We start from the raw sequence: 15,034 nt of genomic DNA, 5'->3' as shown, positions 1-15,034 counted from the left end.
ATATAATATATTACTAAAAATGTACACACATATTTATGATTATATCTATTATTATACAATTATACAAAGATATGTGTAATTATCGTAACATAAACATCGGATTGAAATAGAACTAAATTGACTCATTCGAACATTTAACGTTGTAAATTTCTTTTTAGTTTTAATAAATCTCAAGAATTTTCTCTCAATTAGTTATATAAAATCTAGTTATTATGCATCTTTTTTCCATAGAGAATACATCAAAAAATAGATTCTTACATCTTTAGGCAAATCGTTTATTCCAAGCTCCTCAATAAAATATATTATCATGTAATTGTGTTTGTTACATTTGTTTTTTAATACCATGTTATATTTTCATACTATGTTGTAACTCCCTGTTTACAATTTATCTTAGTTTAACATTTAATTTCAACTCTTAATGTTTAACGAAACTCGAATGAGGAATGTCAGTTTTAACAATATATGTTATTTTTATTCCTATACCCTGCTAGAGCAACGATTGTTCCAGCATTATTTTCTCGAAGCCCATTGGTGGAGTATAAATAAAATTTTCTAGAAATAGGTCTAGAATGGCTCCATCATCCACTGAAAGTTAAAATAATATAAATTATATATAAAAATTAATTGTCACACACATGTTAATTACCAGTAAACGAAAATGGATTGAAATGAATTCAGATTTTCAGAAGTACATTCGCAAACATTGAAATGAATCCTTTTCAATCTCAATGTATTTTTGTTCATTTATAGTAATTGCACATGAAAGCACATTTCTATGCCTTTCAATCTAAAAAAAAATTCAATTCTTTAAGTGCATTGTAAATACTTCTCAGTTCAAAATTTTAAATAGGAAATGCAATTTTTCAATTAAATCTCTAAAAGAAGTTTTTCCATCCAATTGCTTCTAAAAGAGTAAAAATGGATCATGGATGTTATACTAAAGTGTATTCAAGTGGATTCAAATGATTAAAATATCAATCCATTTTAATCAATTCTCGTTTATTGTGAGTTATTCATTAGAATAAATAAATACCATATAACACTGGGTAAATCCGTCCCTTTACACCTATAACTGGAGCATTCATGGATTCTCCATTTAAATAAAAATTCAACTCTATATGATCGTAAGATACTCCCTAAAAAAAAGTTTTTAATTATTCAAACAAGATATTGATTGTAATAATAATCTTTTAAAAACTCAGAAGCATTTCTTCGATTTTTCAAATTTAATTAATTTCTTTAAAATATATCAAACTAAATAGCAGTATATACATACGATGACATCTCCTTCCTGGACAAGATTTTGAATTTTGTGAAGTTCTTGTTCGTTGTGCCTTATTATACCATCAGAATTAAGCACCCAACTTTCTGAGTCTTTGCCTCCTACAGCGACATTGAGATCCGTGTCTCTCTTAGCTAGTCCAATGCCCCATATACCACCCTGCTGTATCTTCACTTCAAAATAACTTTTACTCTGAAGAAGAGGGGCATTTGTTAAGGCACCACCGCTTCCACATATTCTTAGACCATTTTTTACTATTACTACCTCGTTTCCTGTATAAAATAGCATGGCAATTTATATCTTTATCATCTCTGTATACATAGAATATATGTATATACAAGCTGTTTCCAAAAAAATCATTCAGCATTTATATGGTAGATAGCATATACATCATATTGAGTAAAAAAAAAACCTTCGTGAATATAGGTTGAAAACCACCGTTTCTGAGATACAAATATTTTTGTATGTAGCATCGTGAATGATTTTGGCTTCTACATGTCGTATGCGATGTTTACATCAATGTTTATAAATCGCGTTCTGTATGTTCTCATTCAATTTCCATACATAACAGAAGATAATTACCGGCATCAATCAAGTGTCATCAACTGATCAACCGGTGATTGCGGATTTTATTTAATGATACACAAGTCGACTAAAAATATCAGCGTATTACTCTAATCAAGAAATAGCAGATATACATTTTTTAAATGGTTGTGCTAATGGAAATACCTCTATTACCTCTATTACCTTTTTACGCCGAAAAATTTCCTAAATTGAAGAGTTCCTTGTATACTGTTTTAAAATCTTCACCAACTTTGTGAATTAGATTCATCTAGAACTAGCCATCGAGACTTTGATGAGTTTACAAGAGCTTGTTAGATATGTATCGACGTCAAATACGAAGAATTGCATTTTAAGGATAATAGAAGAAAATCCCGGAACCAGTATAACAAGAATATCTAATACCGTAAAAATCATGATGAAAAAATAGAAGTGAAACATTCTTGTGAATGCGCAGTAAAAGAGTGAATTTTGGTTAGCAGTTCCATTACTTCAGCGCAATTATACAGGAAAGCGCATATTGAGTAAAATTTGATTGGTTGTTTCCAATATAAAATAGTATTACTATTGCCATTATGCACAATGCTACACCATACATCACAATATATATTGCGCTACAGTAGCGCAACTCTCTGTCGGCATCTTTGATGTTAGTGTTGGCCAAAATGGAGTGCGCATGCGTGAAATAAGTAAGTTACCTAGCGTTGCCACCTAAATTTCTTTGTCTTTTCATCCTTTTTTCACTCTATCAAAATTCCTCGCAAAACTCACTAAATTTATTCGCATCGCAATCCAACGAATTCATTGAAATGAATAAGGAGTGAACAAAAGTAACATAGAAAACCGAGCAAGAAAGATTTCTTTTTATTTATTGTATTTTAAACTTATTTTTTGGACATATATGTATACATATAAATTTCTTTTATATCAGCTTTCTCATAATATTTTTATAGATATGTAATTATATAATAAATTTCTTGCTCGATTTTCTATGTTATTTTTGTTCACTTTTTTACTTTATCACTTTTTCACAAAAATGTATATACTGTGGCTACACCTTGTATTCTTACATTATAATAGGAATCGGCACTAAGGTTGTCTGGAGACCGCTTCATGAGCAGTCTAACTGTACTATATCCAACAAGTGCACTCACTCCATCAAATCATTAAGCAAGAATAGAATACACACAGCGGCTACTCGTAAATACTGATCGGTCAAAAGTGAATTGGATTTTGCATGTTGTATGACCTTTTCAATCTCCTGATTTAAATCCCTTGGACTTTTTTTTATGGAGATATTTGAAAAGCCGAGTATATTCTCCGCAAATAAATGAAGAAGAATTACGTGACCAAATGCAGCTATTTGTCAAATAATTCGACAGAAACTTGAACTTTCAAGAGAGTTCACGACTCTGTAAAAAAAAATGCCGAGCATGTATGGAAATGTGCATGTATGTAAATAGAACCAAGTCATTCATGACGTTAACATACAAAAATGTTTATGTCTCAAAAATAATTGTTTTCGATCTATATGTTTACTAAGATTTTTTTTTTATTTAGTATGATGTGTACTATCTACCATATGAATGGTGAACGGTTTTTTTGAAAACACTCTGTATAAGTCTAGTAAACACGCATGTCTAAAAGACAATCCGAAAGACATCTCAAAAGAGATATCTTTAAGACTTATCTAAAAGATGTCTTTTAGACGACTTTTAGGCAAGTTTTAAAAACGTCCTTTTTAAGACGTCTTTTGGACATATTTTTTTAAGACATCTTTGAGAACAAGAATAAGACATATTGCAATTTTGTGCAATAATAATTCGTAAACTAGCGATGTCACATATCAAGTAACATAATAGTTCGAAGATAGAAGTAATTTTCGGTGTCAGTAGTTATTAATAGCTAGTGTAAAATTCTTTTTCAAGAAAATCCCAAGAAAAAAACAAATTTAAATTTCGCATTTCTCGAAAAATTATTGTTATTTCTCGAGAATTCAAAAATCGTTCCGAATTACTTAAGTCTATATTGAAAGGATGGAATTGAAACCATCAAATTACCGACTGTGCAAGCTGGTAGAGTATTATCTATTGTCGGTAATCTGATTCGAGCTTTAGGCTGGAACTGCTGGAAGCGTTTGGATCGTAGCGTATTGTTTCAGCTTTCAATAATTGACAATCGAAATCGCGTCACTCGCGGTATGTCGTATGTCCTCATACTGAACTGTAAGGTATTTTATAAAAACGATTAGAGTTGCCACGTATTGAACTGCGTAAACCGCAAAGGTCGAGCACTGTGTTGAATCGGACGGATTGTGTAGAGATAAAATTAAATGTTTATATTGTTCAAAAAAATATCATAAAGAAGAGTTTATTAGTCGTTATAAAACGACGTAAATTAGTCGTTCGAAAACGCAAAAGGTGAAAATATGATAATCGATCGAAATTCGGTAACGGAGTCGTTCGGTCGTACTCTAAATTAAAGGCTGTGTTCAGCAGAAAAAGCAGCTTTGCAATTGTTGTAAAATTCTTAAATATGATTGGTTCATATATTTAGATTCAGTGAGGAACAGCAAAACCAATCATATTAAAGAATTTTACAACAAAACAATTCAAATATCAATTACCAAATATATAAACAATACAAGATGTTTTATTAAAATCTTAAAATTAATTTAACATATCATTAAAAACAATATAACAATAGACGTTTCAACTCACAGTCTTTCTCAATATATAAAATAAACGTATCCATTTTGCTTAACAATATTGCAAATCGAGAATAATTTTTCCATGTCAATTGATCACCATTAATAATCATCAATTGACATGGAAAAATTATTCTCGATTTGTACTCTCGTAGTATTCTCAATTTGCAGGGTGCGTCGGGTATCTGAGGACATATTGACTTTAAAATTAAAATTTGTATATTTCTTAGAAAACTTATTGTATTTTAATGAAATTTTTATAGCAAACTAAATGACTCGTAGATTATATATTAATCGATAAAATCGCCTTCAGCGGCAATAACAGCTTCAATTCTCTGTCGGAAAAAAGGTTTGCATGCCCGAATCAAATGATCCTCGTCCATATGCGTCATTACTCTGGTAATAGCTGCTCTTAGGGAATCAAGCGTGTTATGGATGTTTATTGGTCTCCCGTTCAACAATTCGTAGTAATCCAAAGGATTAAGATCCGGGGAGCTAGGTGGCCACATGTTTGGAGTTATGTGATCATGCAGATTCTCGGATATCGTCATAGCTTTGTGTGAAGGAGCAGAGTCCTGTTGGAATACATATGACCTCTCACCACGCACGCTATCTATCCAAGGTTTCACAACTACTTCCAAAATCTCAATGTAGGCAGCAACATTCACCCGAAGTCCTTGAGGAAAGAAGTGGGATGACGTGCCCTTCCTTGCTCACCACTCCCAAAATCATGACAGTTGCCGGAACTTTGTGTGCATAACATGAGGAACATCTGAAGGATCCACACATGGCCACCTATAATTTGTCGGTTTATTTTTTGATCCTGGTCAAAATTTTTTTCGTCAGAATAAAACCAGAGCATATTCAGGATTTCAGGATGTTTTAACTTGTCATTGTGCTCGGATGAATCGTTCTCGAGTTTGCCGACATAAACTGATCTTTGTGCATCACGTAGGACGTACCGAATGTCTTCGTGGACAATGCGATAGAAACTTGAAGTTCTCGATATGGCCCTTATGGACTTTGAAGGGTCTTCATCAATAATGCCCTTGATAATGGACTTGCTGCACAAATTGTGATGTTCTAACTCTGTCTGAACGTGCCTTATGTTTTTTGCGCTTGGCGATACTTTCTACATTGCCATCAGATGCTTCTAACTCTCGACGAACTTTGTGAACAAACGATCGAGCGAGTTTCAAAAATTCGGAGATTTCAAGATCGCTGTGATTCGCGTGTATAACGACGATAACAGCGTGTCTTTTCATTTTATTAGTCAACTTATTGTACCCCATTTATGATCTGAAAAAAAATAAAAAATATAAAACTTGCTGCGAAAACTGGCAGGCACATATGTGAGTGTCCTCAGATACCCGACGCACCCTGTAATATTGTTAAGCAAAATAGATAGGTTTATTTTATTATATTGAGAAAGACTGTGAGTCGAAACGTTGTTATATTCTTTTTAATAGTACGAGGGCAAGTCAATAAGTTCTTAGAAAATCTGTCAGAGCATTCGCAGTGCTATGTCACATTACTTTTTGACAAGTAGCATCTTTCAACTAATTACTGTCAAATTTTGAGCGGAATTCATCGCGTGATTTCATTTCTGTAGATGATTAAAGCGAACAACCTTTGTATTTTTTGCAAAATAGAAAAAAACGAGTTTTATGCAGTAATCATCTACATATGAAAGGTTTAACGCCGAAAGAAATCAAAGCCAAGTTGGATAATGTTCATAGCACCAGCGTTTGCGACTGTATACAATTGGGTGAATGAATTTAAACGTGGTCGTACATCCACATGTGATGCACCTCGTTCGGGACGTCCAATTGAGGTTGCTACGCCAGAAATTATCGATAAAATCCATGATATTGTTTTGACTAATCGATGAGTGAAAGTGCGCGAGCTTGTTGAGACCACAGGCATATCACATGTCACAGTGATTTCAATTTTGCACTAACAATTAGATATGAAAAAGCTATCGGCAAGATGGGTGCCGCGTTTGCTCACTGTGGACCATAAGCGCAACCGTGTGACGATTTCAAAACAATGTTTGGAGATGTTTCAACGTAATCCAGATGAATTTCTGCGTCGATTCATTACTGTGGATGAAACATGGATCCATTACTTCACACCCAAGACGAAGAAACAGTCAAAACAATGGATTTCACCGGGTGAACTAGCTCCGAAGAAGACAAAGACCGTGAAATCGGCCGAAAAGATGATGGCCACGGTTTTTTGGGATGCACGCGGTATAATTCATCGATTACCTTTTGTCGAAGCAAACGATCAATGGCGATTACTACGTAGCCTTATTGGATCGTTTCAACAACATTTTAAAGAAAAAAACGTCCCCATTTGACGAAGAAGGAAGTGCTCTTCAAGACAATGCACGGGTTTACACGTGCCTGACATCGATGGCCAAATTCAATTACGCTACGAATTGCTTCCTCATTCAGCATATTCGCCAGATTTAGTCCCCTGCGACTATTTCCTGTTTCCAAACCTGAAGAAATGATTCGGAGGAAAGAAATTCACTACCAGAGAGCAGCTCATCACCGAAATAGAGGTTTATTTTGAAGGGTTGGACAAATCATATTATTCGGATGGCTTGAAAAAGTTGGAGAATCGTTGGCTCAAGTGTATCGAGCTGAAAAGAGACTATGTTGAGAAATAAAAATAAATCGATCAAAAAAATGTGTTTTACTATGTTTTTCTAAAAACTTATTGACTTGCCCTCGTATATTTTGTAGATGTTATACTATTATATATTCAAGCATTTTTTCTGCGTTGTACATTGTGTTCTATATTGGACCTAATTGAAAAACTGTTAAGAAATGGGATATAAAAAAAAATAATAAAAATTTCTAAAAAATATTTAACTGCAATTAAATCATACTCATCGAAAAAATTGTGTGTTTAAATATCGAAGATATAATAACTTGTAATATGTGCGTAAAAAAGCAACTTATAAAGTAAATAAAAAGCAAATTTAATTTGCAAATAGTATTATAATAAAACTTAATAAACTTAATATTGGTTATAAAGTACTTGACAGAATACAACACGACAATACAATTGTTCTATGTATTGTGATGCTACTGATATACGCAACTACTTGACAATAATGTATTTTCTGCTCAATCACGTGTCTACTGTTTCAACAACCAATGACAGCCGGCGACGCGCGACGGCGCGGCACATCACCGCGGCGCGGCGACTAGTAGTATGCAAACGGAGTCAAATCGACTGAGGAAAATTGCCTAAAACTGCGGTAATATTAATTTAACGTAATTTTTCATTCTTACACCCGCCATTGTTTAGGGATATCAAGTAATTATTGACACCATCATTATTACTGACAAAAACTAGTAAAAAAATCAAACAGCAAAATGACATTTAAAACTGATACTCAAAAACAAAATTATTAGCAAACAAAAATATAATCTAACAGAACTTGTATCTTACAGATTATATAAACAGAAAACAAACTATAGTACAATAACAGTTCATATCCACTATATAGTATACTTGTATTAAACAAAAAAATGATAATATTGATATTAAAAAAACACGTATCTCAAAAAGAAAATGTAACATTCTACGAGATAATGTTATTTCAGATTAAAAAAAGAGGAGACCGAAGAAAAAACTAATTTCGAATTTAAAATTTTATAATAGTTAAAATGTAGAAACGACAAAATTACGAGCGATTATAGGTATCGATTTTTTAATTTTAAAATACAAAAAATCCTTTGAAGAGTCCTGACAGTTCTGTTGAGAGTTCTGGATAGCCCCTGCGGAGCTCTATAAAAAAATCTTGATGAGAAAATTGGATTAAATTAATATTTTTAAAGTTATGCTTATTTATTGGGTACCTATTTTGGATATTCAATCACATTTTTTTTACTTTCTTGAACAGAACTATTTTTAAAATAGGTCAAGAACTCTGGAACTATTCGAAATCTATCCAGAACTCTAATGAAAAATGGGGGGCTGCGTGAAGTTAGCCCCGTATCGTATTTATGCCTTTAATGGCCTATTATAAAGAACTATTTTTTTAAACTATCAGGAACTCTGAAACTGTCGAAAATCTATTCAGAACTCTAAAAAAAATTGATTTTTTTTTAAATAGGAAGCCAGCTCCACAGAGGAGTGTTCAGTACAAACTACACTTCAAAAAACGAACAGCTACAATGACTCAGAATTTGTTAAAAGATACAAAGTGATAACCGAATTTTAATTGACAACTCATTGCTATTTTTATCAAAAGCACGACATTTTAATGCTGCATTTACTATCAAGAGATACACAATGGTAACTGAATTTCAATCGACGATTAGGAAGATTACATATGTTTTAGATTAAGATATTATATCCAATTGTAATTTATAATTAAGTAACATGTAGATCTCAAAAACGTTTTTTTTATATTATATATTTTGTATTAACATTGAAAATGATCTGAATGTATTGATCAAAACGTATGTGATATTTGTGTATAAACTAAAACATTAGCATAGATCAATTTGCTGTTTACGCTCTTAATCCTTGACACTTTTATAATTTATTTTATTTATATGCAGAGTGAGATGGTCTAGAGGTCTTACTCTTTCAGACTCCACGTAAGCACCTAGATCGTAGCGCTTAGACTCAGACCTCGTAAATGTAAAGTTTTGCTGAATGACTAGGCCAGAATTAAGATATCTAGCAATACATAAGAAATATTGAAATGGAACCTTCTTTGCTCTCGGGGAGGCAGGATCATTGGATTTATCCATGGAATCGTGGTATTATGACTCACTGGAGTGAGTCAAAAATCCATCAGAAGACATATTAAGGAAGAAAGAAAGGAATCTTCAGTGTATGTGAACCGAATTCGTCATTAAATTCTCGCTATTTATCTACTTTAAAAACACAAAATCTCTGCTTGAAAAACAAAAATCTATATTTTTAAAGCAAAGAATTTGTGTTTTTAAAGCAGAGAATTTGCTTATTTAAAGCAGAAAATATTTATTTTAGCCCTACTTATATGTTGTCATGTCCCTTTATGTCATCGATGTGACAAATTTCCTAATCTGAATAGTCATCAATTTTAACAATTAATATATTAATCAATAAGAATCTTATTAAACTGTGTGAGAACACAACCAATAAGAAATAGGAATTAAAGCCTATAACGGTCAAAATTGGACTTTTTATGCTTAAATAATTTAATGTGAATTTTGTGTGTGCGTGCGTGCGTGTGCGTGTGTGTATGTAATTCACAATGAAAAAAATAATAGTTAAATCAAACTAATGATTCTTGTATAATTTAATAAATATGTGTACGTTTAGTAAATATTCCGTTAAGACTATTCAAATAATATTTATTAAAATTTAGTAAATTTTTTTCTCATATACTGATATTAACATCGTATGGACTTATTTCATGAATTTGATTGGGATAACGTACATATTTTAGTATTCAATTTTCATTTTACATCCGTCTACCGAACAATTATGTCGTGTCTAATAACTCTTAATTTTGTTTCACATAAGTGAACTAAAGTTTGATATTAACTATTATTTATATTAACTTTTTAATTTATTCATAATTAGATTACACAGTAAATAGAACAGTCTAATGGAATATGTACAACAATCTTGACAGTAAGTATTTTACCATATTTTTGTGAATAATTTCATGTTAGCAATTTAAAATATTTTTTAACTCCTTTTGATTGGTCGATTCAAAACAAAAAAATCTCTCTTTTTTAGTAAACATAGTAATTTGATGACCAAGATTAACTCGGATATTATCATCACAGTTTTTTGTATTTTATAATAGTTTATACTCGTATGCCCTATCGTTATGTAATTTGTAATTAATAGTTTAAGTAAATTTCTTTGTATTGATCAGGACCTACCTGACCGTAGATCGAAACGTATACGTTTTTCTATTCACTTTGAATAAATGATATAAAATACACATAATAATAACCAGTGTTGGCTCAAATTGGCATTTTATTTATTATTTTTTATTTACAGATTTTCAACATATAAAGTTCTATTCTTTAATAGATAGCTATTGAGCCATCAAAATTTATTTGTGATATTATTTCAGTAGTTTAGCTGCGTTTTTAAATTCGATAAAATTTTCGCAGCTTAAAATGACTATAAATATGGTATATATGTATACATACGCGCAGCACACGCATACACGGATGTGTTTGTCACATTAAAAATTGAAAAATTGAAATACACGGACTTTGTAAAATTTTTTGGAAGAATGCCATTTGTAGCAACGTAAAATTCGAACTTTCCCCTTTAATTAAAAAAAAAAACCCCGAGTTGCTGCGATTTTTTTCGCGAAGTTACAGCATTTTAAAGTTATCCTTGCATTTTTGACATACACTACCGATATTACGTGCATTAACTCCTATTAACCTGGACCCCTTATTAGCACAAATCGAATTGGGACATGGTCAAAAATTTAGTGCTATTTTGTTGCTCTAGAGCGAATTTTGTTGCTCCAACCAGCTTGTTTATCAGCAAAAAAAAAGAAAAAAAAAAAAGAAAATGAGAATCCAAGTCAATGGCAAGCTGGACCCTCCCATAATGAACAAATATACATAGGTACACCAGACTTTTTTGCTTTTTTGTACTCCAAGATAGTACAAAAACATCTCGAAAAAATTACATTGAAAGATAAAAGAATTCTTCATATGAAAATAAATAACAATAAACAAAGGGCAAAGAGTCAACAATCAAATAAAAGAACGTCTAGTTCCAAAATAAAACATAATTGATTAGAAAATTTTAACATCAAATTTCCTGGTAGAAATGTATGCAGTTTTTCTAAACACGTGTCCAGTTACTATCTAATATTACTGTATTCTCATTAATTGTGTCAATGCTCAGAAGGAAATGGACAAGAACTTGATAGAATTTTATTCAGTGATTGAAGCAGTTTTCCTGGTAAAAATTTGTGCAATTTGCGTAGACACTGCTTATTGTCTAGTATTAATAGATTAAATTATAATATAAATTAAAATAATGTGTAGAAACTGGACAAAAACTGACTAAAGTTTTATTTAGTTTACTATACAACATTTGGGCTGATTTTTTCCAAGATATTGTAATATAGTAATTCAGTTGATAATGCACGCATCATATGATGTGCATGTATAAAAGTTAAAAGTGTTAAAACGAGGGATAAACCGCTGGGGGAATTATTTGATTACTTAAGAATCAGTGGAATTACCGAGCAGACATTACTAGATATTATTACTGGAATGTATACTTAGTGCACATTAAAGCTGTTGTGACTAACCTAATCTGAATGTAAAAATGAGATATCTCAATTAATAAAATACTTAATGTATATTTAAATATTACAATAAAATGTATTAAGGATTTTGCGGTTTAATTAGTGTCTATATTTTTATTAAATGTATATCTTTACGCGTACATATCTATAGATGTAGGACACAAAATGGCGACTTGGCGTCACTCTTTTTATACCCACTTTACTAAACGCCATTATGAAAATTATTTGTTTTCGCTGCGGCGATAGAGTTCATCGCAAGTAGCGTTACAACGAGTGTTGCATCATTGATACATTTTTGGAAAGTGACTGGCTAACGCGCATTTAATTGATCACTAACGCGACATTTTTACGTTACTCGTATTATTTTTTGTTACTCGCCGCGGTTATTTCGATTCTATTTCCGTATCGACTCTGAAGAAGCTGCGGCGCTGCATGTACATGCCGATACATGCAATAAATGGTGCGAAAGCGATTTGTGTGAGTTCTATTCGTAATTTCTAGGACGCTAAATGTTTGCAAGTAAGTAATTAAAAATCATTATAAATCGCTAGTTGTATTATTATGCAGTGTCTCAAAAAAAAGAACAGACTAATTCCTTTCATACTTTTTAAGCTACATTTCAAGGTCATATTCCAAAACCTCTCCGAGAAAAATTTTACTCAATATAATACATTACGTGTATTATATATTATTATATATTTCAATTAAAATTTTCCTCACAAAGAACATTTTGAAATGTTAGCCTTGATTTATATCTATAATTATCAATATAACCTAAAATTTCATCGGTTACGAATATTTATCGTTTATTACATATATACATTTTCAATAAGTGATTCATGTTTGCAGTTAAATCTTATTTGGCGATAGAAGTCACGGAAAAGATCAGATTGACAATTGACAAATTCATAACTCGAGTAAGAATAGAGCAGATAATAATCTTTCCAACTTGAGATCGCAACGAGTGATCTATATCTTACATGGTCAATAATACCGTCAATGTACTTATTAACATACCGGCAATATTATTGATTGTGTGTAGTTAATCTTGATGAATTGACGCAGAATACCGACATGTTTGAATTTTGGTTTTCAAGCATCAGTATCGTTTTTATTAGGATTTATGTCACAGTGTAATAGATAATATACGTAACATTAAAGTGAAATATATTAACAATAATATCGATCATATAAGGTTGTAAAAATACTAAAAATATTGATGCATACTGTCAGTATTACTGATTCAATATTACTGATCAGTATTATTGACTGTGCAGGGTTACCTTATTCTTTGCTGTAAATTATAGTGTAAATGAATGAGAAAATATCGATTACTGTTACTGTTTATAAAAATGCAAAAATAATTTTATTTACAGCAAGAAATATATCACCCCTTAAAATTTCCATCTTAGTCTGATTTTCAGAATTATTTGGTTTACCACCAAAAGATAAATTCTACTGCAGAGTTCTATTTTGAATAAATGTCGGAAATCCTTAGTCTTAATTGATGAAGTTGACCAATAGCCAACTTGTATGACTAAAGGCTGCAGTACAGACTTTTACATAACACATAACGTAGAATGCATAAAAAAATAAAAATCAATAAAAATTCTTCTTTTCCACGAAATGGAAGAAAAAAGATTCTGATTGGTTGATTTACTTATGCACTGTGTTATGCGTTATTCAAAAGCCTATGCTGCGATCTTAACACTGATTGGCCAACTTCACTTGATTAAGACTTCTGACTACCAAGGCTGTGTTCCAAAATTGACTGCCAGTACTGAAAATCTATAGTGCACGTAATGTAAAGTGTAGCATTTTCAGTGTTGACAGTAAATTTGGAACACAGTCCAACTCATTGTAGAATCAGCTTAACATATTTTTTCGGTTATAGATATGGACAATGACAAAAACTTGCACATGTACACATTAGTAGAATTTATAACAAAAGGTCGGAGGCCTTTGATTAAAAAGACTGATGTTGTTCCAACTTTTTGGGTGGATTATAATACTCAGACTAAGACATTTTTTACAAGATTTTTAAGTCCGTCCTATATGACAGAAAATGTGAATAACATAATATGATAAAAAATTGTGATTATCCTTTAGAAGAATGGCCCTTATATTCAGGGGTTTTAAAAGGACGTGCCAGTAAGTGAATTTTTTTAAATAATTTGTATACTTTTTGCAAAGAGTACATTTATTATTTATTACAGAAACATAAGAAGCATTGGATAAACTTTCACGTTTGGAGAAAGAAGAACATATGTTTACGTCAGATAATAATGCTTCTTCAGCAGAAAGAGAAGTCGAGAATTTTTATTAAGCAAAGTAAATTAAAAAACTAAACTGAAGAGCTGAAAAAGAAATTTGCAGTGCATAAATTAGATTCCATATCTTTTCAAAATTTTGAAGATAATTTATATTATATATCAATTATTATAATTTTCAATTAAAATCTTGTTACATGATTTAAATAACGCGAGGTAAAGTTATGTTCTTTTATTAAATTTATTTATATTATATGTTATCCACAAAAATTGATAAAACTCTCAAAGTAAAAAATATTAATAAAAAGAAGGGCTAATAAAAGTCAACGTGGAATTCTATACGCTGTATAAATTAACAAATAAGTTTATTTACAGTAAAAAACATACTTGAATTAGGACGTTTTGGCTGTACTTTGAATCATCTTCAATTTGTTGAGGACAGCTCGAAGCGCAGCTGAAACTGTAGTTTAATTCGTATATGATTTTTTTAATTGTAAATAAACTTATTTGTTAATTTATATGGCGCATCAAGTTTTCTGCCAATTCCATATATTTTTTCTATTAGTATTATCCAAAATTTTCATATTATAATTATTATTTTTATGTATTCATTTAAATTTTAATATAATAATTTATGTAAATCTTTTTCTTATTATATTTCTATTACACAATATTTTTTGTTTTCTTTTAAACACAAATAAGAAGATAATGCTATTTTTCGATTACAGTGGATCTTGGTGCTTTATTAGTAATATTCATATTTCAGTATATGAATATATTTTTCAAATACAATATAATATAAGAGCATATAAGAATCAGCTACAATAATCATACAATATTACAAATTAATACATAAAATATATTATGCTCTATGAATTAAATATAAATAATAATTATTACAT

General features: G+C 30.9%; 2 protein-coding genes across 6 annotated transcripts in view; one reads left to right on the top strand and one right to left on the bottom strand.

The window, feature by feature from the left end:
• LOC108756619 (heparan-sulfate 6-O-sulfotransferase 1) overlaps positions 1-15,034 on the top strand; it is a 90,537-nt gene that overhangs the window by 66,200 nt on the left and 9,303 nt on the right. The window lies entirely within an intron of this gene.
• Positions 188-15,034, bottom strand: part of LOC108756620 (SPRY domain-containing protein 7) — a 32,695-nt gene continuing 17,848 nt past the window's right edge. Inside the window, exons 2-4 of one of the 2 annotated variants that reach the window (XM_018500563.1) lie at positions 1,277-1,554; positions 1,034-1,136; positions 188-585 (exon numbers count right to left, since the gene is read on the bottom strand). In XM_018500563.1, the coding sequence (XP_018356065.1) occupies positions 488-585; positions 1,034-1,136; positions 1,277-1,554 (479 nt within the window). In that variant the 3' untranslated portion in view covers positions 188-487. Of the gene's footprint in view, positions 586-845; positions 905-1,033; positions 1,137-1,276; positions 1,555-15,034 lie in introns of those variants that run through there. The other variant, XM_018500565.1, reaches the window with a different exon arrangement.

This window comes from Trachymyrmex septentrionalis, unplaced genomic scaffold, assembly GCF_001594115.1.
Source record: "Trachymyrmex septentrionalis isolate Tsep2-gDNA-1 unplaced genomic scaffold, Tsep1.0 scaffold129, whole genome shotgun sequence".
In the NCBI taxonomy this organism is placed as follows: domain Eukaryota; kingdom Metazoa; phylum Arthropoda; class Insecta; order Hymenoptera; family Formicidae; genus Trachymyrmex; species Trachymyrmex septentrionalis.
Note: the sequence above shows the minus strand (reverse complement) of the source record. Positions and strands in the feature narration are given on the sequence as shown.